The sequence below is a fragment of the Epinephelus fuscoguttatus genome, linkage group LG16 (assembly GCF_011397635.1).
Source record: "Epinephelus fuscoguttatus linkage group LG16, E.fuscoguttatus.final_Chr_v1".
NCBI classification, from domain to species: Eukaryota; Metazoa; Chordata; class Actinopteri; order Perciformes; family Serranidae; genus Epinephelus; species Epinephelus fuscoguttatus.
The window spans coordinates 25,032,603-25,060,276 of record NC_064767.1 but is presented as its reverse complement, the minus strand read 5'-3'; the positions used below and the strand labels follow the sequence as shown (position 1 = coordinate 25,060,276).

The 27,674-nt window shown below is 39.5% G+C and overlaps 1 protein-coding gene across 15 annotated transcripts in view; it reads right to left on the bottom strand.

Moving 5' to 3' along the window:
* LOC125903859 (neurexin-1a) overlaps positions 1-27,674 on the bottom strand; it is a 403,149-nt gene that overhangs the window by 234,912 nt on the left and 140,563 nt on the right. For 4 of the 15 annotated variants that reach the window (XM_049601023.1, XM_049601022.1, XM_049601024.1 and 1 more), the window contains exons 3-5: positions 24,058-24,075; positions 22,412-22,441; positions 21,197-21,244 (exon numbers count right to left, since the gene is read on the bottom strand). The exons of 5 other annotated variants lie outside the window; for them this stretch is intronic. In XM_049601023.1, coding sequence (XP_049456980.1) covers positions 21,197-21,244; positions 22,412-22,441; positions 24,058-24,075 — 96 coding nt within the window. The remainder of the gene's footprint in view (positions 1-21,196; positions 21,245-22,411; positions 22,442-24,057; positions 24,076-27,674) is intronic. 6 more of the 15 variants (XM_049601029.1, XM_049601042.1, XM_049601031.1 and 3 more) reach the window with 3 other exon arrangements.

Genomic DNA, 27,674 nt, shown 5'->3' with positions numbered 1-27,674 from the left:
CTCAAGACTAGTTTCCTCTGTTGATGTGCCACATTGCCAAATATTCCCTTTATTCTTATGTTAACATCCTGCCCCCCCCCCTCCCTGCTCGCCTCCCTCTCTCCTGACCTCCTTCTGAGTGACTGCGGTCCTTGCAGTCCACACGTCTGGTCATTAATAACACTCTCTGCTCTGTTTTTCCTGCCAAACAGAGCAGTGCTTTGCTGTCATCCTGACACAAATTAATTCCCCTTATTTATCTTCTGGCACCAAGGCCAGCATAGGCGGAATAACTGTTTATGGAAAAAAAAAAGGACAAAGAATTATAGATGGTGTGTTCTTGATGACAGGGCCATTTGTTTCTCAAATAAGACTGAAGATAAAGTTCACAACAATCATTTTGATACCAGAAATCCTTTGTCAACTCTCTTCTCCTCTTATCAGTTTCCAACGGTGATTTGTGTGGGGTTTTTGTGTTAATACAATTATGTCTGCATGCTATGTATGAATTAGATGTATAGGACATTATATGGAGCATCATATAAGTAGTCATTCCTTAACAGAACAAATATGGCATTGGCCACTTATTCAAAGGACTTATGTCCGCATTTTCTTGGAGAGCAACCTGGTCATGCAAATAATGGCAGCATTTCAATAATTTATATCAATTTATGCTTTATAGGCGATGCAATATGACTACAAGGTCTGTAAGACACAAGTCATTGGACCTTGAGTTCTAACTGTTTTGTCAAACTACTGTTTCCAAGGTCAAAAATAAGATCCTGTGCTTCAATTTGAAGCCCACACGTATGTGAGGTAATAAAAGCTACTGCACTTGAATATCAACAAGTCTATCTCCATGGCAACTGGGCAAAGTCTATCCGCTGATGAACACCGTGTTATATGGTTGAAAGCCTCTGGAAAAACTATTAATTGGACCGTGAGTTGGGATTGAAGTTTGACCCCAGGGAAGCCAGTTTGTATCCTGCCTCCCACCAACAGCCAACAATGGTTTCTTTAAACATGAAAATGAGTTATCCGTATCTTAACTCAGTAGTTTAAATTGTTTTGCAAGAAATCTGGGCATCGTGACTTAAATCTTACTGACTTACTGAGAATGCTGAATCCGTCTTAACCCTTCCTAATAGTAAAACCTCTATATATGATCCAAAATTTGGAAGCAAGTCTAGTTTTCAATCAAAACCAAAAACACTTTATACCCCTCCAGTTCTCATTACTTTCTCTTCATGTTGGCTCTGGCATTATGTTCAAGTCACTGAAGCTGTCTATAGTGTGGCCACCTTTGTGATCTCCAGGGTCTGCCCATTGGTCCGACAGCCCATTATTCAGACAACCCATTGTTCCAACCATATTAAATCCATTGTTCTGAAGTCCCGTTGTTCCGAAATCATCATGATGTCCTGTGGTTAAGGTCTGGTTAGGTTTAGGCACAAAAACCACTTAGTTAGGGTTAGGAAAAGATCATGGTGTGGGTTAAAATGAAAAAGAAAGTGGCAAACACATAAGCCATGAGCCTGCTTCGCCTCAAGCCTTTCCCAACTGACCCAGGCAGAAATACGCCTGCCAGGAGCCGTTCAGCACCGCGGAAAGCTCCCCACATAACCTGGACCCCAGAGTTAATAACAGGAGGTTATGGTGTTTCATTCTCTCCTCTCTATGATACTTGTATCTCGACCAGTAGCCTACTTTTGTTGCGTTGCTGATCTATGGTACACAAATACAGTATAGCCTAGTATAATCACATATTGTAACAACGGGACATCGGACTAATGGGATGTCGGACCAATGACGTGGGGCCGTGATCTCCCTGATTTGCCTTCTTGTTCACTACGATCTGCAAATGAACGAGCCCTACCGTCACCCTGAGGCAGCAAATCTCTTCTGTGTGGCCCCTTGGTGGTGGAATAAGTTACCTAACTCGACTCAGTCAGCAGAGCCCTTTTCTGTCATCGAAAATCGCTCCAAGTCCTACCTCTTCCAAGAGAACCGTTCACCTAATATGCCCTGCCTTCTCCTTTCATCTTTTTCCCTCTTATTTTTATGCATTTATGTGTTACTTAATGCACCCGCAGTAGCTTAATGTACACAGTCTGATAGATAAATATGGCAGGGTTCAACAGACTAGAGGTCTTTACAAGTCTAACATGAAGAATCTGAACCCTAATGGACCTAGGAAATTTATTCCAAGGCCCAATTGGATGGAGTAATTTTCCAAATACATATAAACACAACCTGTATATCTATAATAAAGTCCCTGAGTTTACCTTATCTGCCTCTGATTTCCCTCTACACACAAAGCCCTGCAATTCATGTCAACAAAGACACTTCAAGTGATGGCTGTACAAAAGCTGTAACACAAACTTTTTCTAATATAACAAATATATTGCACTTATGTCCTTTTTGCTTCTTGTTCACCTCAGTGAAGAGGGTATTCATCTTTCCTTTGCTCTGCCTCAAAATCATTGTTGCTCAACGCTTTATTTTCACCTACCTTTGCTACTGTAATCTGATCCTAAAAATCATCACACAAGTTACACACACTCACACACACGTGTTTCTATCACGATCCGCGCTGATCACAGGGCTTCTCAGATCCTCTTGAGTATCACACATAGTGATACCTGGGACTCCCAGTAATGGAATAGGACCCAACACGGACGTGATTGACCATAATTAAAGGTAAACCATAGTGGTCCCAGGTTGGGTCCCAGGTCATCCAATCTAATCCATGAAGACATCTACAATGGACATAACAGACCTTTTTTGCTACAACTGCAAGTATTTGAAGGAATTTTTGAGCAGAATTGTTTGTAAACTGCATCACTAGCAAAAATTAAACTAAAGTCAACTCTAATTTGGCTGTGTTTGTGTTGTTTTTTTCAGCCCTGTGTATACAATTTATAAAGCGTCCCCATGGATACACTCTGCTTGTGGCTTAGCACTTGTCACTACCTGATAAATGCTTTTTGTATGCTTAAATATTGTATTAATCTTTTTTAGATTTTATATTATTTTGTACTCTTTATCTTCATTTATTTTTCATATTTTTCCGCATTTGAACTGTGTGCTGAATTTGAACCCCATGTCTTTTTATGACAGCTAAGCTAAGCTTCCAGGCTCATTATGCTTATAGTATATAATGAAATCTGGTTTCTATATCTATGGAGCTGTTTTGTTACCTTTCAGTGTGCTAAAGTCCAAAATAATATGGTACGAAACTTAATTACAATCTTTCTCAGACACTCACATGCATATGAATACCAAACACACGCGTCCACCTTTAGGCATACACACAGATGCTTTCATATCTATGTGCACGTCACCAACCTCTTTCTATGAAGTATCCCCCATTCATTTGTTCCCATTGTATTTTTGCTGATGTACCTTGTGCTCTGTTAATTTACCCATATTTACATGAATTACAATCTGCCTTCATCCAGAATCTCTTTGTTGCCTGACTGATTAATTTTCAAAACAGTGACACTTCCTTTTTACTACCTTTTTCATAAAGTGCCAACCTCAGCTGTACGCGGTGCCCAGAAACATGCCAAACACAGCAACATTAGAGGAAAACAAGAAAATACAGGCAGAGTCTCTGCAAATAAACACACCACCACACATTTCTAGTGGGCCGTAAGTGATGATTGAGATGGATTACTTTTGTATGAGTCTACCAGCCCCCAGAAAGTAAGCCTGGCATTGAAGCCAATTTTCGTAGAGGCCAAACAGTGTAATTGCATTTGTCATGTAATGCCCTTTGGCCCAAAAAATATTTTTTCCATAGATTTACATGGCAAAAGATATGTGTCATATTTGATTCATTCAGTCTGATAAAATTTGCAAAGTACAGAAGACCCTCACGATTTAATCATTCTATCCCCATTTAAGTTAGCGTAAGCCACTCAGCCAGCGTAGGTTCAAGTGTGCCTGCTCTAAGGGCCACATGGTGCAGAAGCAGTGCCAATCATCCTTTTTTGGCTTCATGCACCACTGAGCAACTTTGATAGGAATGAACAGGACCCCGCCTCCAATGCTGTATCCTTTTCCCTTTATATATACACGGAGTCTAACACTGTTATTTAAGGAAACCTTGTGTATGCCCTTAAGTAAAATGTAAACAATACAAATGCCAAAGTATTTCTTATGACAGTCCCCAAGCGACCCCAGCTCCTCAATAATCTGTACATCAGTTGTGACACCATGCACAGTATGGACTCCATATCACCCTCGGTGTATATATAGGTCCCACAGCAGCAGGAGCACCAGCATCTCCTCATTCAAATCTAAGCTGCTCCAGCTCCACTGACAGTGAGAAATGGATTTAATAGCCAGAGAACAGCTTGTCAGCAGTCTAAAAAAACAGTGTTAGGGGAGTTTTTTTTTTTTTTTTACTCATCTCTGGATCCCCAGGGTATTGCAGTGGGAGGGATATTGGAAATATTGGAAAATACCAATGTCAACATATAGCATTTTTTTCTGTAACGTATATGATTCATTGCCTATTCACTGTGAAGCTGAGCACAGTGTGGGTGATTCTGTGTGTAAAATCACATGTGCAGATGAATTACTTGTATTATGAGAGAGAGCGCCGAAGCTGCCCGTAATGTATAATAAATTAAAGTTGGTGTTTGATTGGATCTGCTGCAGTTGCTGTTGTGTTATAAAGCTGCTAATTACTCTGCTGTTCCAAACGTGTAATGAAATGACTCACTGAAGTGGTATTTGATTATATTTAAAAGCTGACGGAATGACAATGACGCTGCCTTGCCAACACTCCCAGCCAAACCTACTGTACCTCTAAAATAAGCACGCAGTTACACAGAACAAAGTAGTCAGGCTTTTCATGCAAGCAAAGAAATAAAAAGGGAAGACGAGGCGGAGGAGCGCAACATCCTGCCTTTTAGAGAAAGTATACTTCACTTTTCAATTTTCCAGAGCAGTATCTTCATAGATAATATAATGTTTTCTTTCTCCCTTTCCAGGGAGTGCTCAGAGTGGTGTGAAATAATTCCACTGATAATCTGCCTCCAGGTGCACTCTAGGCTCATGCATTGCAATACATGTACAAGGAGAACTTCGGGAGGAAGAGGAACCCAATCAGAACTGCATTGGCTTTATCGTCGGACCAGAGAACAAACAGCATTCACAGGATTTTGAACCTTTGTTATCATGTGCTTCATGTAGTGGTGCACTGCAATACTTTCCATCAGTACTGCTTTAAAATGAAGCAGTGTGAGGGAGGTAGGTCCATGGCTCTCTCAGCCATAATTGTGCAGAGCCCTATCTAGCTGTCGTCTCTCCAGGGGAACAGTAGGCAGCTCAGGGGCGTGTTGTTATATTTCACACTTAATGATGTGCAAGGCATCCTCAGCTCTTATCTGCAGGCCTATTTTAGTCACTGACACTGCCTCTAAATTACACAGCAAATGCAGCCCCAGCAGTGTTAAACGGTTCATATAATGTTTCCTCAGAACCACAATACTGACAAGTTCATACAAATAAAAACAAGAAAGTCCACCATCCTACACTGTGCCACCTTGAAAACATAGATGCATTCATTAATAACTTAAATGACAACATGATAAATGATTTGACCCAAGTTTTCCAACTGTCTAACTACGGTTAACCTAATTCTTTCGATTTTCCATTAAGTTTCATGCATGTTATAAGTCTCAGAGATCTGCAGATTAAATGCTCAGTGTGTCAGGCAGTTTCCATAACCTCTGGCAAAACAAATAATTACTGTTGAGCCAATTTAATTTCACATTTCAGAATGTCTTGCTGCAGAGGTTAAGTGAAATCATTTTCACACTTTTTCTTGAAAAGATTCACTGTAAGTATTACAGGTCCAGTGTGTAGGATTTAGGGGCATCTACTGGAAGAAATAAATATTCATAATTATGTTTTTATTGGTTTCTGATCACCTGATTTTGTTACCTTAGAGAGAGTCTTTATATCTACATACGGAGCAGGTCCTCCTCCATGGCGTCCACCATGTTGTTCTGTAGCAGAACAGACAAACCAAACACTGGCTCTAGCTGTGCGTTCCAACACCCATACTACCATACTATATAGTATGCCAGCAAAAAGATTAAGTATGTGCCAATACATAGTATGTCAAATGCAGTATGCCAAAAATACCAGGATGTTCTACTACATCCAGTCAAATTTTGCAGTATGCAAGCCAGGATGCTATTTTGGCTATTCTGACCCACAATCCTCTGCACAGCGGACGATATGTCCCATTGACTGATGACAGATGACAGCTGTCCCAATGATGGATGACAGCGCATTCAAGTAACTGATGGCTAGTCAAATAGTAATAATAGGAGTATTAATTGTTTAGGTAAACAAAATCATCATAAGCATCACAAACAACAATAGAACATAACTATGAAAATAACAATGACAGAACTGCAGATGTAATTTCACTGTCGCAAATATGATATGTTAGAATCTACAATCTGTGCAGTTATAACTTTAAAGTTAAACTACATACACTGTAAAGTAACAACGGCAGAGCTCTCCGGGTTGATCTCTCTCTCCGGCCAACTCAATAAACAGCATTTGTTTTATCTCCCAGGTAACGGATATAAAAGCAAGAGGGTCAAATTCAGGGCATATAGTTCCAAGAAAGTAGTATGTCCTGATTGTGTGCATACTGCATGCAACAGTACGTACATTTTAAGGGCAGCTGTAGTACCTAAAAAAAGAAAAAGAAAAAGTAGGCGATTCAGAGCGCACCCTAGATAGGGCTGTTTGCGTTTTTGTGTCTGCTACCTTAGTTCTACATCCTACAAGTTTCAGTTCTGGAACCTCACAGCTAGATGGCACTAAATCCTTCACACTAGACCTTTAAAATACAGTTTTTATGTTAACATACTGAATTTGTGCATACATTGCATAGCATCAATATAATAAATCATCACATTATAAATGTGAAAATATCAAATGAAATTTAAAAAATCCTCAATCCACATGTCACATGTCCAGCTGTGATTTGGAATTTTGAACCAGTCATATGTAAACTAAATATTCATATGGAAAATGTAGGATCAAAAGTTGCATGACACGACTATACGGCCTCATTATAATCTCATTCTGAAGCCTATCAGTTTAATGAATCAGAAAATGCCACATATACACCACATGCGGCGGGGTATTTATCTCTAACTGCTGCGTCATGGGTTGGTAGGTTGTTGCATAAAATGTCATTAAGTTTGGCAGTCGAATCAAAAAGTGTATTGCCCTTGAATTTTTTAATGCCACAATTCTCCGGCAGCAGCAAACTAGGGCAGCATACAGTATTCATACATAATTAAAGGAACATCACCTCCCTCTGTGCTGGATTCTGACTTTTCATTATAATTTATTGATCAAATGTTTGATAGTATATCCACTGCACATCCACACCAGTGTAACGGCTATACTTCCATGTATTCTCTGTGTATCTTTCCTTATCATACCATTAATTTTACGAGATAAGAAAGCTCCATCTTAACTTGTTTGTTTGGTCCAAAGCTTAACTGTCTTCATTATTACTGTTTGTTTAACCTTAATATTGAGAGTACAACTTGAATGTCACTGTCTGGCTGGCAGAGGTACAAATCTTATCTATAATACCTAAATAACAGAGAGACAGATGCAGGATATGAGAAAGAGATTTTCTGAACAGAGCACTCCCTTGCTGCTGTTTAGGAGACAACTCTGTACTGAGCTTTGATTTTTAATATCCTGTGGGTGAAGTGACCATTCTCCACGCCAGAATTTAATTTCAGCAAGTAGGAAAAATGTGTGTGATCTCAATTACGGTGGATAGGATGCCCTTCTGACATATCCCCACTTTGAGATGCTGCCGGATAAAAAATCCATTTTTATGTTAAATCTTGCCTACTGTAGCCTTAATCAAAGAAGTGCTCGCGAGCATTGTTGGAGTCCTTCAATGAAACCAATAGACGCTGGCACTATACACTTCCGAACAATGCCAAAAAGCCTTTCCCAGCAGAGCTAAGAGACGATGATTTCTCCCATAATAGAACAAATATGTTAAACATCAGTGTACAGTCTGCTGCACTCACATCAAACAGAGTCTATGTCACATAAAATCAGTACATTAGAGATTTCACTGAAATAATGCCATGTCATGATTAGCATTACATGTTCCTCACTGCAGTAGAGGTGTCATCCAACGCTGTTTTACTTGTCAGGATAAATGTAATGTATTGCTGCTATTTTGCCAAATTACGCACTCACTGCTTTATAGAAAAATCTGGCCCAATCCCACAAGCTCAGAATGATAAAACCCAAGGATAAATAACGGCTGACTATGAACAAAAAAATGAAAATTAATGATCCCGGTTGGCTCGACTCAGACAGCCACTTTAATTCTTGGGAGCTTGTGCTGCAGTAGCACGTTCATGGGAACATGGACATTTTGACAGCTCCCCGGTGACCTTCACCTGAGCTCAGGGACAAGGAATTATGGCCTCAGCAGGGCCGTCTGAAAGCAATATATTTACAGTTCATTATGTCATTCCCCACAGGCGGCACAGGGTTTATCAAGCACTATTAAGTATGAAGTATACTGTTTTTTAAGAAGCAGCTTTGAGTTTTAAACAGGGGAAAAGGCTCCTGGATAAACATCCCAATGAAAGTCTAATTTTTGTTGTTGAAATATTAGTGTTGTTCTAAGATTATAATGGGAATAAAAGTACTGCTTTTAAATGCTGATAAAAACCTGGACTGATTCTAACACAGACAATGCAAATCAAGATAATTTATCCACTGAGTTTCAACTCCAACATGTCTGGCATCATATTATCCTTTGTTGCAATGTACTAAAACAACAGTAACATGGTCACACATACAGCAGTCACTCCTTTGTAAGATTATTATTCCTTAAGTAGCTTAATCGTAGTGAAGAGGCTTGTGAAAAACACACCTGTTACAGTGACAGAGATGAGGAAGATAAATGATAGATTACCTTAAATGCTATGGGGAATACCCACAAATGAAACAATTAGTTTCATCAATTATTAATAAGAGGTGTGAATACCACAGGAGAGAAGAGATGAGGATGATAAATTCACGGTTATAGTCCAGGAAAATAGTTATGCTCTAACACACATTTGACTATGATAACAAGGAATTATTATAGAAATTATTAGCTCTGAATTATCACGTCTTCCTGTGTTTATTGGCAAAAGCTTGTGGCATGATATTATAATGATTAGTAATGAAACCGCTTATTGTGCTCTTCGGAAAATCCTCTAACAAGAATGAAATCAAGAACAGGACTAGTGCAGCCATTTTGATGCAGCTCCGAGGTGGATCTCATCCACAAGCAAAAGGCGAGAGTGCACTGACAACTACAAACTCATTGATACAGCAGCTATGGATCAAGTGGGGTCATGTGATCTCCCACTGTCTTTCATTGGCTTGTTCTCTCTCTAAGGATGTGTGGGCAATGCACAGGTGATTTGAATCCGAGGAGCAGAGAGTAAAAAGCCAAGGCAGGAAATGAAAGGGGAGGGCAAATGAATAACAGAGGCGGATGAATCTACTGAAGCCAAAAGTAAAAAAAAAAAAAAAAAAAAAATCACTTAAGATGAGCAGCAGAAATAGGCGCACTAATAAAGGAGGACGGTTTTAAATGCGAACCTCACGTCTCAGAATAAGCTCCGCTGCTGCCATTTCAGTATGACACTACACAGATCTTGAATCTCTCATCTGTGAATTGCTCATTTTCATTTTCAGTCTTGACACTTTTTTTTTTTTTTTTTAGTGAATTGATCATCAACAACAAGACGAGGAAAATGAAACTGAGACGTGAAGTCAGACGGCAGCAACAAAAAAAATGATCTCTGGTTTTTAGATCATGAAACATTTCCTCAACAGTCGCCTTCCTCCTGCTTAAACATGAATAAACTGTGCTGACTGATAGCTGCACATTTTTTGTCCATTAAAATTCCTGACACCTTCAATCGGAGCAACAACCAAATTTGTCTTCCAAGTGGAGTAGATATGGTACTTTGCTTGTAATTAAACAAGGGACATGAGCAATTTGTTAAACAAAGATGAGCTACTCAAAAATAGAGGTTAATGACATGCTGCTCCACTATGATAGAAGAAAGTGTTGTGCTGGGTACATTATTATGCCATTACGTAACGTGCAATTCATGTTACTCCTCTGAACGGGGGGAAAAAAATCACTCCTATTTGCATGAGGAAAGAGAGATATATTCTATGGACATAAAGGGGATGTATGTATGTCTCCCTTTAAAGAATAGTTGTGTCCCTCAAGACATGTTGGTCTTGAGCGTAATGACTCTCGGTGCAGACCCCCTGAGACAAATTGCCACTGACCCCCATGGATTTTCCAGGGCACACTCGATTGGAAATGGACTATTCAATTTCCCACAGGGAGCCTTGCCATTTCCTCGCTCTGCATCACTGAAAAGGGTTTGGTCGGTCGGATAAAAATATTCACAGGATGTCGCAAAGGTGCAAAAACTCTCAGGTCCTAATAAGAGTTTATTATATTTGTTTTTAAAATCAGCCACTGAGATTAGTAAAGGTTGGTTTGTTCTGTTAGTTTTTTGTATTTAAAGCTATGGGGAGGAATAAGTGTCAATAACAGCAACAAATGCATAGTTCGTGATAAAATTTGAAAAGGCTTTACAAATCTATGGAAAGATTTTCGAGTACTTTATGGTGATAATAAGAGCATGGTCCTGTGCAGTTTTACAAATAAATACAATGTGACCTTAACTAATGTTGGGTATTACAAATATTTTCATTTTGTTCATTAATCTAATGACATTTACATTCTAAAACAATTCCTGTGCATGATAATTACCCTTTTTTTTCATATTTCATTCCTCTAAACCACCTGAACAGTGTGGTTATGTTTTCATTGTGTGTGTGGAGACTTTTCCCACACCATCCAAACCACAAACACATGTTATATTAGTGTGAATTAAAACTGATTTAAATATTTTCTGATCAGATGCTGATCCAAAATCATACCCGACCTGGAAATCTACACTCTCCAAGTTTTAAACTAGCACCTACATGCATTGAAGGATAAAAGAATCATTTCCAAAATAGTATCAGGTGTATTCAGGTTGAACATTTTCATTTGTGGATAGAAGAAAGCATTTGCACTCACAATGATACATTTAAAAATCATCATGGAAAACACATTTGTCTCTGCTGTATTGACTGTATTCCTCTCCGTATTTACCGGCATACACTACAATGCCACCATGAAAAGAGTCACAGGAAGGACAAATGAATATGTATCGGCGTGTGAGTGATTCCATACAAATTAGTCACACTGTATCCCTTTTCTCCAACATGTCTGGAAAGTAACACATTGCAGACTAACAGTGTAATGGGAGAAGATGAATGGACCATTAAAGATGGGGGGAATAACAATCCCTTTGAAGGCAGCTAAGCCACTGGCTCGCCTTCATAAATCACCCACACAAAGCAGCACTACAGAACCATACGTCGCTCTGTAAACATGCATTGTGCACATTTTTATCTCAATTCGTATTATATACTGAAGGGATAAATATGATTTCATACCCCGTACAGCACATCATAGCAACACCTGACAGCACTCCTTCAGTGGAGGCCGGTAAAATGGCCATAATCCATGATGTAAAAGCTGAACTATAACTAAACAAACCGACATGCAAAGGATGCATTTCACAGTCTACAGCTGAGGCATGGGTATCTCCTTTTTATCTATTTTCTGCTAAGATTCATCCACTCCCTTCTGCGGGCCAAGAAATAGAGTTTTTCATCACTGCAGTCTCTCACTGGCATCGACCAGCAATATTGATCTGGAGCAGATCTCCTTCCACTCTACCTGGGGAGCCAGATGAGCCTTGTTCATATTGATCCAACCTTTTTATTCTACATTCTCCTTCGCCCTTTCCTTAGGTTGGGAAAAATATATATGCTTGTCATCTTTTATAATAAATATTCTTTGGGAAAGGCATTGATAACTAATCCGAAGTCTGATGTTGGATTTTGTTATCATTGACGATGTACACGAGAAGACAGGGGTGCTTTTGAAACCTGCCTCCAACCTCAGAAAATCTGTCTGTTATGACAGTTCAGAGAAGTGAAGGCACGCTACTGCTTATCTGATTCAGGATGCTGGCGATGAAGCTGAGACTGGCACAAAGAGGCAAAACATGTCTATCAGAAAGCCAGGCAGGCAGGTCTGATGTATGAAAATAAATGTTTGCTCGAAACAAACAAACCTAATTTTCTTCAAAAAGAAAACACTCTCATACAACTTCAGGCAACAGCCTGAGTGTTTTTCATCTTTCCTTCATTACTATATTTTCCCTGTGTCTGTTATAATCACATGGCTCTGTTTTATAATCCCACTTTATCACATTTATTCTCTCCACATAGTACCCCCTCTCCCTTTCTCTGCCCATTTCCTTGCGCTCATTCTTTAAATGCCTCTCTCTGTCTGCTTTAAGTCCTTCACTCTTCCTGTGTGTCTTCCTGACTCCCCCTCAGCAGCAGAATCTGTGGTAATGTACTAATCTGTGGAGCTTTAGTGCAGTCTTGCCAATCTGCCATGTCAAGATACACAAATCTCACTCCAGGCAATTACAGGCCTTTTTTCTCTGCACTGCAAAGGAGTCTGTTTCCCCATCTCTGTGAAAACTGCCTCTGTGACCCATCAAGTACAATTACCTTGTTTGTAACAAACACTGATGGCCCTGGGGTGGTATATGGAACAGGTAAGCTCCACAGTGAAGGCATGAAAGAGGTAGATTGTTATGTATTAAGTAAACTAGAAGTGGGAAGAATTTAGTGTGTATGAAATCTTTAATGTAATAATGTGTGTTTGGACAACCTGTGCCATTGAGCCCACCGAGAAAACAAGGACGCCAGTCCCTTATTAAGACTGCTGTAAACAATGTCATTATGGATTTACTGGAAAATCCTGATGGCTGCACAGTTTTGAGGAATTGTCCGTAGCAGAGATGGAAGAGGACTAAAATACTACTGTGTGATATAACTATTAGGTTAAACAGCACCTGTAGCACAAAATAAAGTACATCAACATGTCAAAATAAACAGACAAGTAAGACAACAACCTGGCAACCCAATCTCACTTTCAACTAGTGACACTTGTTCAGTGGCCCTACACATCAAACTCTGACACTCTAGGTATCACTCTAGCGTCACTTTTGGATGCCCAGGGATGGGGTGTAAACCTATGTTTGAAGTTGTTAATGTTAACCTTCAGCTTTATATGGCCAGTCTGGTCAGGTTGCAAACCAACTGAACAGGCATTTGTCATTATAACACTCTCTGGCAAATTAGAAAGTAGTATACATTGGCAACCTTTGCTGATGGCATCATGGCGCTGAATTGGACATGCATTACATTAGTAATAAGCAATATGACAATATGATTAACATAATTTTATGTTTAAAAATGGACTAATGAAGCCACTAGCGTTTGACTGCTTGATGATTGCGGTGAGCCGAGGCTGGTGTCAGCAACATGAAAGAGCACACATTGCAAGAGATGGGAGGGACAGAGTGGTGCATACAGTGTTTGTTTACAACAAAGTTCATGTGTTTTGGGGTGAGGAGAGGAGACATGGTAAGAAAACTAAAACCGCACCACTAAGGCAACATTTTGGATTTGTTGCGTTGGCAACCTATGTATAGGGCCACTCACCAAGCATCTGGTGCCCAGGCTGTGACCAGCACTATCGAGTCCCTACGTCAAAACCAACAATAAATTGATTTTCTATAGATTGAGATTTGCAGCCTGTGCATACAATTGATCATCAGTTACAAACAACCACCTTCCTTATTATAGCCTTGCAAGAATTGACCTTCAGAAAATAAGTCAACATTATAAACTCAACAGCTACAGTCCACAAACACATTAGAACAAAAAGAGAGCCTGCACACTTTTTTAGCACATGCACACACAATGCTTAGTTTCAGGGCAACATAGTTGTTGAAGTCCTCCTCTATAAAGACAGTCAGAATAATCAGTAAGTCTGCTGTTGTACTCACCTGAACGACATTCTATGAGTCTTGTCCACCATAATCAGCTCATTTATTCTCAAAGCATAACAAGTCCATTCAGCCTCTCGGTCCAACTGTGCTCCTCAAATTCAAATGTTTTGAAATGAATAAGACTCAGCAGTCACAGCTACGTCCTTACTCTGAAACGATCCAAATTAGATTCCGAGCTGGAGTAGAACATTTTCCAGATATAAAAATTTTACTTTACGCTTGCCAGTGTCTGAAACACACACCAGAGCATGTTTTTCAACTAATCCTGACATGTCTTTTCATCAATACAAATGTACTGGAACAAATGTTCTGGAGCCTTTGATTGGTGATGTACTAATCAAAGGCTACTATTTGAGCACCTCCTGACTGTACAACCAAATTCCTTACTTCTTCCTTAAATAAATATGACAACAGTTATTTATCACACGTTTACCCTCAGCGTCCGTCATGTTTTTCACACTGTCGCTAAAAAGGAGCATGAGTAATTATATGTGTGAAATTAGTTTTGACAGAATTCCGGTGGCATTCTCTTGACTCAATGCATATATGTGCAGCCACTTTATTGTTTCTGTAGTCGTCTACATATTCTTTTTGGATGTAGCAACAATTACACGTCATAGTAGGTGCCCTGAGCAGTGTGTTGCCTGCAGCTAATGAGGGTGTTAGCGCAGATAAAACTGTAAATCAGTAGTTGTGAAATCCTTTTTTGTGTCCATCACAGGAATTTAAAGATATTTAAGGGAGGACTCTGCTTCCTTTTCAGCTTTGAAAATTTAGGTCGGTCAACAGGAATATCTGCCTAAGCTTGCAAAAATAAAGGTCTGCTTAAAAACACTTCTTGAGGACTTCTCAGCAAAAATCTTAGCAAAGATGTGAAAAAAAGAATAGCTGAGAGACTTAAAACCTGGAACTGAGCATAACTGTGACACTTGCAAGATAATGCCATGGTAAACATTTTTCTCACATCCATGTTTATACCTTCTCTGTGAGTTTCTCTTAAAGAGCTGTTTGAACATGACAAAAATTGCATGGTACACACGCACACATGATTTGACTTTACTCATGTTTTGAAAGCTTTGCCTGCTTGAGAAGACGGGCTGTATGTAGGATGTGTTTACACAGTAAGAACACACTTTATAGTGGTTTATCTTCACAGCAGTAAATCTTCCCCTGAGTTAACAAGATATAGCTACATAGGCCACAGTTTATTTTTCATTTCATTTCGCTTATTATATTGGCACCATCATTTTCAGATTGGGAGCTACTGATCTGTGTGGACTATGAGATTAAATCAGGCTCTTAAGTTTGGAGTTTTCATACCAGATGGTGATGATATTACCCATATGCCAAGACCCAGAGATAAACCCAATTCCGTTTTTGTTAAAAATTCTGAGTCAGCTTCTCAAACAGCACATCCACTGACATTTTACATAATGAGAGTCCAGATGACCACTCACTGTAAGGTGTTATTATCTCTGAGTGTGCCCTCCAGGAAAAGTGTGAATCAAGACCGTCAGAAATGAGCACTCAGTGCCACCCTCACTAAAAGACGTCATACTGTTGTTTTTCTTTTTCTTTTTTAAAATTCTCACCATACAGCTACCACACGGTTTATATCCGCAACCACAGATATGCTTAATATCTAGGATTAAAGCTGAGAAATTGCAATCCTGGAGGAGTCAATGGAGCTGAAAGTATTTCACTGACAGTCTTCCAGGTTTCATGTGAAGCTTAAAAGGCAACATCTGTTGTTGATTCAATGCACACCACATGGCATTGTGTTAGCTGTCAGATAAAGAAGGCAGAAAGTCTTGACAGGTTGAACTCTGACATGCCATTGCACATCATCTAAAAGAACTTGTTGCGTTTTCACTGCAAATGCGCCTTTTGCTCCGGATGGACTACTCTTTGGTTACAGCTATCATCCTAAAATATCAGGCAACTCTATGTAAGATCATCTCTACACTAAAATGTGAACACTCTCCCAGAAAACAAAGAGATATAAAGCTTTAAGATTTCAGAGCATCCAATGGAACAAGGAAGTAGGGATTCTGAAATGTCCTTTCACCACCACTGTTACCACTATCATACACACATGAACACACACATGCACCTCTTTAAGCTAAAAATGACAATATAAAAATCTGTTACAAGCTGTGACAAATATTTCTACTGCTTGTCGAAACAGTCGTTATTTCTGATTGACATGTGCCTGTACAGTCACATGTGTAACAGTATCCCGCTGTACCTAGACACATTTTACCTGTCATCTCACAAACCTGGCAACTTAACTGTAAATCAAAGAACTTGACACCTACACGGGCCCACGTGGAACCAACTTGCACTGCTATTCAGCATTTTCTTCAGCTGCCGCTTTGGCACTCGCTTTCTGCTCTGATACATAATCGTGGCGAGGTCACGTCGCTTATATGAGAGCCAAAACCATACCAGAAAATGAAAATGACTTCTACAGCTGGCCACTATGCTGTCAGAAAAGAGAGGACAGGAAAGCACTCCACTGTGCATTGGAATTAATTACTAAACAAGGATTTCATACGTTCAGTTTCTTTGACCATTTTAAAATCCATGACATCTTTGTTTGATGGCTGTGAAACGACATCACAGTCACTAATATGTGAGACTTAGACACTAATTCTATTTGCAGCACAACTGATCTTTCGGAACAACTGACTTAAGGCCAAGCCAATCCTAACAAACAAGTTACAGGGACTAAAGTCACTGAAGCAGAGCCTCAACAGATTTCACAGTAAGAAGCTGGACAGCAGAATGAAAGGATACAAATTACTTTATATACAACTCAAAATGTTCCAAATACATGTACGGCCTGATGATGTGAGGGGCTCTATCAGCACTTTCAAAAAACCAACTTAAATAGTCCGTTAAAAAACTGCTCAGCTCTGCACTCACTGACCTTGAATTCCATTTTATGGTCCTCATGACTCGCTTTTATTTAACAAGCATATTGTGCACTTGTGATGTGCTATTGTGTGTAGCTCTGTGTGTTCTTCTTTTTATAGTATATTTTCGCTCTGTATTGTTTGTTGTTATTGTGTTGTTTCCTTCTTCTGACCTGCTAAGGGAGTACAGATGCATATTAGCTATTACCTATAATCTGGTATGGTGAAATTTATGATTTAAACTGTACATGATCCCTTTCAAATAAAAAATAAATAAGTAAATAAATAAATAAATAAAAAGTAGCCTGTCGATGTTGCTATTTATTTCAAGTGCGTGAGTTGAAGCATCCAGTGTTGGAGCTCTTGAAATTTTGGTCTATCACGACCTTTGCAGTTATGCAGATAGTCAAACTTTGCATAATACTGAACACTAAAGCATCTTACCGAGCTTGTGTTGAAGTAAATGGGTGGTGCTTCAAAATCCCACATACTGTATGTCAAGTGATGCTTTTTCAATGTCTTTCACTGACCTAAACACACTCCTACAGCACTTACACACTGAGCTGCGCTGAATCCCAGTTTAAGTACTATCCATTACCGCACTGTGCCATAAGGACTTCAAACATATGCACATCTCCTTACAAGATGCTTTTTCTTCAGGGGAACGTCAACATGCCCTGGATCAGACGAGATGCTAACATTAGTATTGAGCTACTGTACATAGCTCTGTCTCTATCTCACATGTGATTTAATGATTCATACTGTATGCACTGTACTAATGCCAATATACAGTACAGCTATGTGTAGAGCAAACACTGATGCTAGCATTGTGTTTGTGTAATGTGCCGTAGGGTGTGTTTATAAAACATAAAGAAAATCCATGGATTTACCATAAACTCACACACACACACAAAACTCTGGTCCTTATGTGTCAGCTGTATGTTTTCTTTTTGCCGGTGAAACCCACAAACCACAGCGGATTAGTATGTGTGAGAACACATCTTGTTCACTCCTACAATAGCTGTGAAACTGTCACGTTTAATTATTTGACATTTAGTCTCTACATCAGTTCACACAAATCAGGGAGAAAACCACAGGATACAAAAATGTGCCAGCAAACATAGTTAAACAGCAGAAGCTTTGCAATGTAAGAGAGATTGCTGGATATCTTAAAATCATAAAGTAATTTCTCCTCATAACTGTTACCTGGATTGACCGTAGCTACATGCTTACCTTCTTCATGGTGGTATGGTTGCTAGGTGTAGTTTGGTAGACAGAAAATAGTTCCTACATGAAACTGCCCACAACAAGGTCTGTGGATTTTGAAGAAACATTCCCGCAGCATCACAAGCTGAGTGCCATCTAGTGCCATTTTATTCAAGAAAAGACAGACAGACACTCTGCAACTCCCACCAAAAAAAATCCAGATTGATAAATAGCGCTACATTTAAGAGGAACATTTTTGATCTAGGGGTGAACTGTCCCTTTAAGTTACTATTTGAAAGCATCTGTCAGCTAAGTGTGTGACAGCCTCTTAAAGGGCAGTGGCATGTCAGTGTCCTCTACAATAAAAACAAGGGAATTAGTGCATTTTAAACATCCATTTAATTTGACACGTACGATATAGCACATCGTGTGCAAACAAACTAGCCAAGGGATTGCCCACCTCATCGAAATCCCCGGGAATGTGCACGGTATAATGAAAAGGGACAATTTCCATCTTTAGAAAGTGAAAGCAATTACATTAGAAAGTACACTAATTTAGAAATAGCCCAGTGGTACCTGTAAGCCTGTCTGCACAGCCTGCAGTTCCTCTTAAGCTGCACATGGCAGTTTATTGTGATGACAGCAATTAAATACCCAGTGATTCGTGTGCCAGCAGTATTATGACTTATCCTACTGTATGCCCTGCTTTCTAGAGCTGGATGGAAACGAGGTTTTAGGAATCCGGTGTCAGTGCACCAGCTGAAAGCAGCAGTACACAGAAACCAGCCCATCCTCAAGGGACCAGCCATGAAACAGAGGATAAACCATACAAGTGGTTAACGTGACACAGGAGGACCCTGGGGGGGGGGGCAACCACAATACATGATATTCTCACAAGCTCAACGCAGACAATGAATACAGGCACTGTCCTTGCTCCTAGATTTAATGCTCAAGTGGGGATATGTGTTTGTGACTGCACACTACATAACCGGACTGACTAGGTTTCACACTGTACGACACAGGGGACAGCTAACAATGGCCCAAATTAGAAGCACTGCGCTACGTATGTCAGATTTGTGCCTCATCAGCATTCTCTCAATCTCTCCCTGTGGCTTCCCTTCTGCCACAGCTAAACCCAGTGTTTGGTATAGTGTAATGAAAACCTGTAGGTTTAAGATAAAGCCTTATAATGGAGACTACAAACACCAGTCAGCATCAAGTGTGCTTTAGAGGGTTTAAAAGGGGTTTAATATTCAACTATCTGACGACTTAACTAGTGTAAGATTACTGAGGGCAGTAACTGACTAGTCATGGATTATATCAGGGGTGTCAAACTCCTTTCAGCTCAATCTAATCTTTAATGGGTCAGACCAGTAAAACTATTACATTATAACCTATGAACCACCAAATTTTCCCTACTTTTAGTGTGAAGAAGTCCATTTTCAAAACAGACAATGAACAGCCTAACAGCCAATTTGTCTCAGTTTTTCCACATTTATTCAGTCTACTACTCACTGTCTTTACATTTTCCATACATTTCCATTCCTGTGTAGCAATACTGGCATCACCACACCAAACTAAAGTGAAGGCTACAGGGAAGCAGGTGTTCTTTATCCCCTGCCTTACAAACCATGTACAAATGAAAAGCTTTGGCAGCGCCTTCGTAAGAGGGTTGCACCAACACTGTTTTAAGATAGGAGTCTGACACAGATGCTTTTGCTGAAGCTGCTGATTGACAACATTTTGCACAATGTTCAATATCTTCATATATGAACACAATAATTGTTCTTTTTTTTTTAGGGAACTGTATTCTGTACAGTACAGGGTGGAAAAGCCTCTGAATCAGCATTTTACATGAAGTCTGCACTGTTTTAACTTGCTCCTGAAACCTGACACGTCATAGCCTGCACAAGTGCACCAGTATTAGGTGTGCGAAGTCATCCAGTGGGCTGGATTGGACCTTTTGGATGGCTGGTTTTGGTGTTCGGGCTATATGTTTGACACCCCTGGATTGTATAATTTCGCCAGTATCACCAGTAGTTTTGCTCATGTATACATGTGACGTTGCAGACAGCAAAATGCCATTACACAAAAAATTGGCATTCATGTTTACAGAAGACCAAATGCCAAGATTTTTCTTACATACACAATTAGGTCAATGGCAACTAAAGTCTATTAATCCAAGGATTTTGCATGACTCAACAGCTGTTACGTAAAATGTATAGCTTTGCAGCCACCCACAGGGTTGATTTTATAATTTCTAATTCAAATCCAACATTCAACTTTGAATTACATTTGTTGTATGTACAGTAAGTGTGTAATGAAAAGACAACTGGTATGCATCCACTTGCTGAACCATAAGAAACGGCTGTGGAAATGACACTTACCTTAGGAGATGGAAAAATCAATCTCTACATTTTATAATGGAGAATGGTTTCAATTGTGTGTGTATGTGTGTGTGTGTGTGTGTGTGTGTGTGTTACATTTATGCACATACATATCACCGCAGCTTCGACTTCTAGCAGCAAAATATCTAACATTACAATAGCTATGATTCCTCTTCACACAGCATAAAGTGAAACCTCACACCGTACACCCACAGGGCAGTTTGACGACTTACCTGTTCAGTTGATGCTTCACAAGTATATGATAAGAGATAGCATTTTAACATAACACAATATTTTCTATTTGGTGTAAAGAAATAGAAATGATCCAAAGCTGCTGATAAGAATTTGCGAGGCTAATACCATATTAAATGCCAAAGCAACAAGAGCAAGCAAAATCAAGACAAATGTTGTGTCTCTATGCGAGTGGAACACTTGAATGTCATAGTGTTAATTTTCAGATTTGAAGTATTATTTGTGTTTGATAAATCAGTCTTCAATCAGTAAAGCACACACACTGGACATTCAAGTTTCCCACACTTCAGTAAGCTACTGATGACTTGCTACATTTGGTTGAACTTCAGTAACTAACTTGAAAAAATCAAAGTTTTACCTTGAATGCTCAGTAGGGACCTTAGTAGCCAAACTTCCCCTCTCTGCCCTGAGGAGGAGAGTCAAATGGCAAAGATCAGAAGTCCACTTACCCCACAGGGAGAAGAGGTGAGGATCACAGCCAGGATGGGAGGCCCACAACACTATGATCAAGCCTCACCCAGCAACCCCAAAACTCATTATCGGAACAAAAAGAGTGTAGTTACCCCTGGGTGGTGGTGGAGTACTGGAACTAGGACAGCAACTATTGTGTTCATATGTCCATTTTATGATTCTCATGCATCAAGCAGAAAAGAAACATGTGACACAGCTTCATAAACGCGTGAATGCGAAGCGAAAGCGGCACCTACCTTGAAAAGCTTTCATTAAAAGTTGAGAAAGCAATTTTTTTTTTAAATGCCAATGGCTTTATATACTTCACTTAGCGTGAGTATATAATGCCACAAACACTGCTGTCATAGTTTCATGAATCAGAGAATTAAAAGGTAGTACCTTTACTTTTACCTATGAGATTTGATGAAATGTTCCATGAAGAAAGCAGATTCCAGACAAAAAGGGAGAACAAAAGGAGAGGAGACACCGATAAGTGTCGCGGTCAAGTCGGAAAAAAGGACAGACGACAGGAGAAAGAGGCTTGATGGCTACATATATGTGCAAATACTGGCGAGGAAATGTGTGACAGCAAAAAGGGGGACTAACAAAGGAAAGTGGAACGAGGCAAACAACACTTCACACCCCTGCTCTGCTGCATGATAACGATATGCAGTAACCACACAAATGGATGGATGAAGATAGAGCGGACAGATCGTCCATGCAGACACTCGCAACATGCATGACAGATGAGGATGTTAAAAATTCAGTAAGCTATTTTCCACCACCGTGCATTATATTATAATAATGTTAATGCAAATGTTCTTTTACTTGAACCACATCATCGTAAAACACCAGAATGTACAGTAGAAGTGAATAATTAAAAGGAATGAAAATATGGAGAGAAATGACACAGCTACCCAGCAGAGTGGGGAGTAGAAAGCCAAATGAGCTTGGAAAAGGGGTCATACGGAAAAAAAAAAGTCACTGGGAGAAAGAAATCAACTAGGTCGTTTAAAATAAGTGAAATGACAGCCCATATATAAAGCTTCAAGCCTGAGCATCGCACAAGCGTTAGAGGGGGGGACAATGGAGGAATGACAGGAAAAAGGAACAGAGCTCATACCTTGGTCGCCCATCATCAGGTGTGCCAGACCTTAAAGGAAAACAAGAGCACAGTCAGCAGAGAACAAGGGATCATGGGAAGCTGTGTGACACCGACACGCAGGCATCTCTTTCAGAGCAGATGTCTGTGTTACTTGAGGAGTGTTGGGATAGGGGAAGAGTGGGACGGAGAGAAAGAGGAGGGTGCACAGACAGGGTTAGCGCGATGAGCATTTAGTCAACCGAGGCAGGTTGCAATGCATCATCAGCCACTTACTCGTCATCATTCAGAAATATAAATTCAGGCTGACTTTTTTGTTTGTTTGTTTTTTTAAAAGCACACATCCCACCTTCCAATGAAAGAGCGAATCCTATGCACAAATACAGCAGGAGACTGTTTACCTTGACCTTCAACATCTGTCAACACTGACTCATACTTGTGTCATGCAGAAATAAAAAAGGAAGATGATTGGACATGGTCTGGTCACCGTGCCATTTTGAGTAGCAATTAATACAAATTGCTTAAAATAACCGTTTAATTGCATTACAATCATTTGATTTACAGTTAACCAATATATATTAATCATGAACAATAGGGTTTAGGCAGAGTACCAACTCCTTTGTTTGACTGGTAGATCCATTTCCTCTCAAGAGTTCTTCTGACATGTCTTTATGTAACTCAAACACTTTCAAAACCACCTGAAAGCTGAAAGCACTGACATTTCTGCTTCTTCTCTATTACTGAACGCCTCGCTAACTACCTGCCTGGCTAATGCACATTGTTATAGGAAGTGGCTGTATGTTAGCTGCCAAGTTGTAAGTCTAATGCTTTCCTTCTGCAAGTTTTTCTTCCTGCTGTACAGTGTACATCGTCATGAGCCTGCTGTTTGAGGATATAAGTGATTTCAACCACAAGCTAATAATAATTCCCTACATCCCCATGAAAGACTAGCACAAGGAAAGCAAATGCGTTTTTGCTAAAATAAATAAGATAGCATTGTTTGAAAATTTGTGTCAACCAACAAAACATTTCTAATATTCAAACAAATAAAAACTGCACATTAATGACTGGAAAACCTGGCCGATCACATAGCGTCAGATGATGATAGCAATTACCATAAATAAATTGGTCATTTTAAATCATTTATTAATACCGGTTTAAAAAATTAGTCTATATTGTGCTGTTTTGTAGTAACTATGATTAGTAGGGATTCTCTAAGAAAACTTTAATAACAGTATCTTACTTAAAGATGGCATTTTTTTTTAAATTGAAACGATCAAACTGAGCACTTAATATCACTTGAAAGGTGGATGGAAATCTTCCCAGTTATCCAGTTAGTAGTTGAGAAGACCAGCAGAACTCCAATGCTACTCAAAGTACTGCTATGCAGTGTCGAGTTAGAAAGCCTAATTACAGTCTTATTCTTCATTCTCGATTTAGGTATCAGTTTAATCATGAACATAATTATCACAACAAGATGTAAAAATAAAAACAAAACGGCGGCAACAACAACATAAACCTGATTAATGAGACTTACCACTCCAGTAATAGCAACACCATTACCAGTATAAATCATTTTCTTACATTTACTTGAGGAGCCTGAGCCATGACAATGTGTAGGCATACAACATATAGCAAGAATGAAAAAGAACCATTAAAATACCCACCTTCAGTATAGTTGTCTTCTGGAAGCACGGACAGCCAAAGAGAAAGAGAGGAAGACATTCATTAAGCAGCATGCATACTAGTACTGGCCGTTGCATGTCGTAACCATGCAAGGCATTAAACATCACATGCAAGTGACCTATTGTAACCCCTGCAGAGGAAAGGCTGATTTATGCATTCTTTTTGTCGTCCACCCTCTTTGCTCGGACACTGACCTGGAATACAGGACAGAGCCCCTCTGAATATTTGATGTAACCTTGACGAGTTAAATTCTTTAAAACAAGTCTCTGTTGGCGGCGGATAAAAACTGGCATCACCGTTAGAAGATTGAAGAACCAGTATTGATCATGAGGCATAAGGGGATAAACATCTTCAGGCTTGTGGCTGGTTCATCCTGTTGAGTTAAGCTCATTAGATCTATTATTTATTTGACTTTTCTTTTTTTAAAATAAAAAAACCTGATGGACTATAACTTTTGGTATCAACAACTATTTAATTCAGCAGACTCACTGGAATCTGTGTGCAGTGTTTTGTTTTCTTCTTAAATGAAAAAGTGCCCTACTCCGCATGTGATGAAATGCACTGCAAGAGAAAATAACCTAAGATAAATAGAGTTGGCTGTGGTATAGCAATGCCTCTAAGGTTTCAGTGGGGTCTCGTGCCTGGAACTCTACTCAGGTGATTTGGTCACCGTACTGAAAGCAATGACCAGTGAGCACATATTGCCAATGCAAAAGGAGATTGCCTCCCAAATGAAATTGCCCTAACATTGATTTTGGCAATCAAAGTGAGGTGTGAGGAGGTGAGAAAACTGCCATGTAAAATCTGTCACTAATAAAGGAGACCGAGAGGAGAATTACATGTTGGTGCAGAGTAATAGCAAACAGGTGAGGTGAACACCATGCATCCAGTGGGGAAATAAATGGGTTTGAGAGAACATGCAAAAACCAATGAGATGAGAATGTGTAAGGGCCCGACTGCCTATAGAAAGAACAAAAAATAGTCAGTCAACAGTTTGATTCACCATGAAGTGCTAACGGAGACTGATTCCATATTTAATAGTTAAATACTTCAGATCAGAATAGCAGAAACACACAAAATGGTTTAAAATGAAAATTTGATGGCACTACATCATTATGATTTCTCGAATCGTGAACTGAAATCATGAAGACAGTAGCATGCGATGTCTAATCAGTATTTGTACAACAGAAAGTATGATCCTGTAATCAGTCCAGTCACTGTCACCATGCGGCCAGTTGGGCACAATAGGCCCAATTTCCACTACAAAACAAACTCCTACCTCTTCAAAATGGTTTCTTGCCCAGATTCAAGCGATTTTTTGACCCAAAACTTACCATCACCACTGGTTCCCCTTCCAAATCAGACATCATGCACAAAAAACCAATCCAAATAATCATTTTGTGAACAAATTACAAGGCAATAAAACAGTTTAACTTTACATGACAGGACCAATTCAGCTCAGTTTTACATACATTTTGTAATAGTTGTCCTATTATCAATTTGAATAATACCTCATTTATCCAAGCAATTGAGGAATAGAGGATATTTGGGTTACCTATGTATTTTTTTCCCAAACAAAAATAAATTGTTTGAAAAAAACTTGAACTCTGCACACAAGCTTATATAAACTGAATGTAGATGAGTTGCATTGTGTGCAGCTTTTTGCATCAGGAGGACTGTATTTCCTAATTTCAACACTTAACCAAAGATAAATGAGATTCTTTTGTGAGAGAAACTTTAAAAAAAAAAGTGCACTTTGTTCACAAAAAGTTAGCTTGATGATGAAAAGCACACTGCTGAAGAAGCATTCTGACAAGGCAAGCATGAAGCCGGCAGTTGCAAAGTGACCACATGAGAAGTGAAAAAGGCTTGTTTGCTGATGTCAGGACCCCGAAGACTGACACTGAGTTTTTCCACAGTATCTAATAATTCCTCTCACTGCGTTTCAATTCACAGAGTGGCCAGTTTGAGTGCATTGTTTTGATAGTTTGTTTTAGACTGCGTGTGAGGTTATTGTGCAATTAACACTGTGTTATAGGGATTCCCTTCCTCTAATTATTGGTGATCAAAACCAAATTAAAATCAGATTTAGAAGTACAATGATTCATTTATCCTAATTAAGTACAGCTTGAGAGGCATGCAGTAATAATAGCCTTACATTAAATCTGATCTGAGCACATTTTCTGCACACTACGAGAGACCTAAACACAACTGAAATGCCAAAAGGGGAGAATCATACAATAATACAAACAGCACATTTCTAATTATGATACTGTACATGAGAAAACAGAATATAGGTGCCTCAGGAAATTTTATTTGTTGAAAAATTGTGTATAGTGGCAAAAGTAATTCTTTGGAATCAAACTCCAGCAATCTTCTGTGGCCACACTAAACAAGGTTTCATTTGTGCTCTGAGGAAAAGAAGCTTTCTGCTAACAGCAGTATCACCTGACAGGGACCATTAAAACAAGACCCCCTCCTCCTGTCTCTCTCTCTCTCTCTCTCTCTCTCTCTCTCTCTCTCTCTCTCTCTCTCTCTCTCTCTCTCTCTCTCACACACACACACACACACAAATGTACCCAGCTGGTTACATCCTAATCCAGAGACGTAAATCCATTTAATCCCCTTGACAAAGTGATCCCAGTGCTATTGTGCTGGTAACACTACACCGAAATGTACTCAACTGTCTATCAGACGATCTGCATCTCTGATGGTCTTGTGCTGTTGATCATGCACATGGTGTTTAGCTCATGGAAAATAATTACATTACTATTCAAGTTGATGCCAAACTAAATGAACCATCTGTGCCACAGCGGAAGAAAAAAAATCAAGGATGGGAAATTTATCTAAGAATCCATTTTCTTTTCTATTTGCCTCCTGCAGACATGATTCTGACACCTCAACACAACCTTAACACTCTGACTGTGAGCTCAAAACTGTGACAACTGATTAAGGCCAAAGTGACAGTCAGTAGAGAGCCCTCAATTCACGATACAGTACAACGCATCAAATACCATCAGCCGGCTCGACAAAATGCCATTAGGACACTCGTGCCTGTCCTGCAGTGTGTCTGAATGCAGTTGGCTGAAGAGATGTGGCAAGAGCAGGGAGCGTTCTGGATGACGCTACATTTCACATAAGGGAACACATGTCACATCCACTACACACAACATCCATTTTTTTCTTTGCCATTTCACAATTTCGGAACATCCTGTTTGCCTGAATCAACCTTTTGTCATCCATTCGTATTGTCATCAGCACTGCAGCGCTTTGGGTGTGTTGGAATTCTCTGCCTCTACTTTGGCCTTATTTCAGCTGGTTTTACAGTGTAAATCCAGAATTCAAGAGGTATTTTTATTTCAAACTCTTAAAGGTTCAGTATGCAAATCTGAAGAAAGATAAGCCCCATTTCCACAGAGCACTACAGTACAGTTCAGTTCAGTACGCTTTTTTTTCCCCTTTTCCACTGTAAAAGGTTTTGGATGGTACCCATGGGACCGTACTGTAGAATTATTGGTGAGCCTTCTGTTGGGGTACCCAGCACACAGATCTGGTACTAAAAGTTGATTGATTAGTAAGTAGTGGACGGACACTCTGC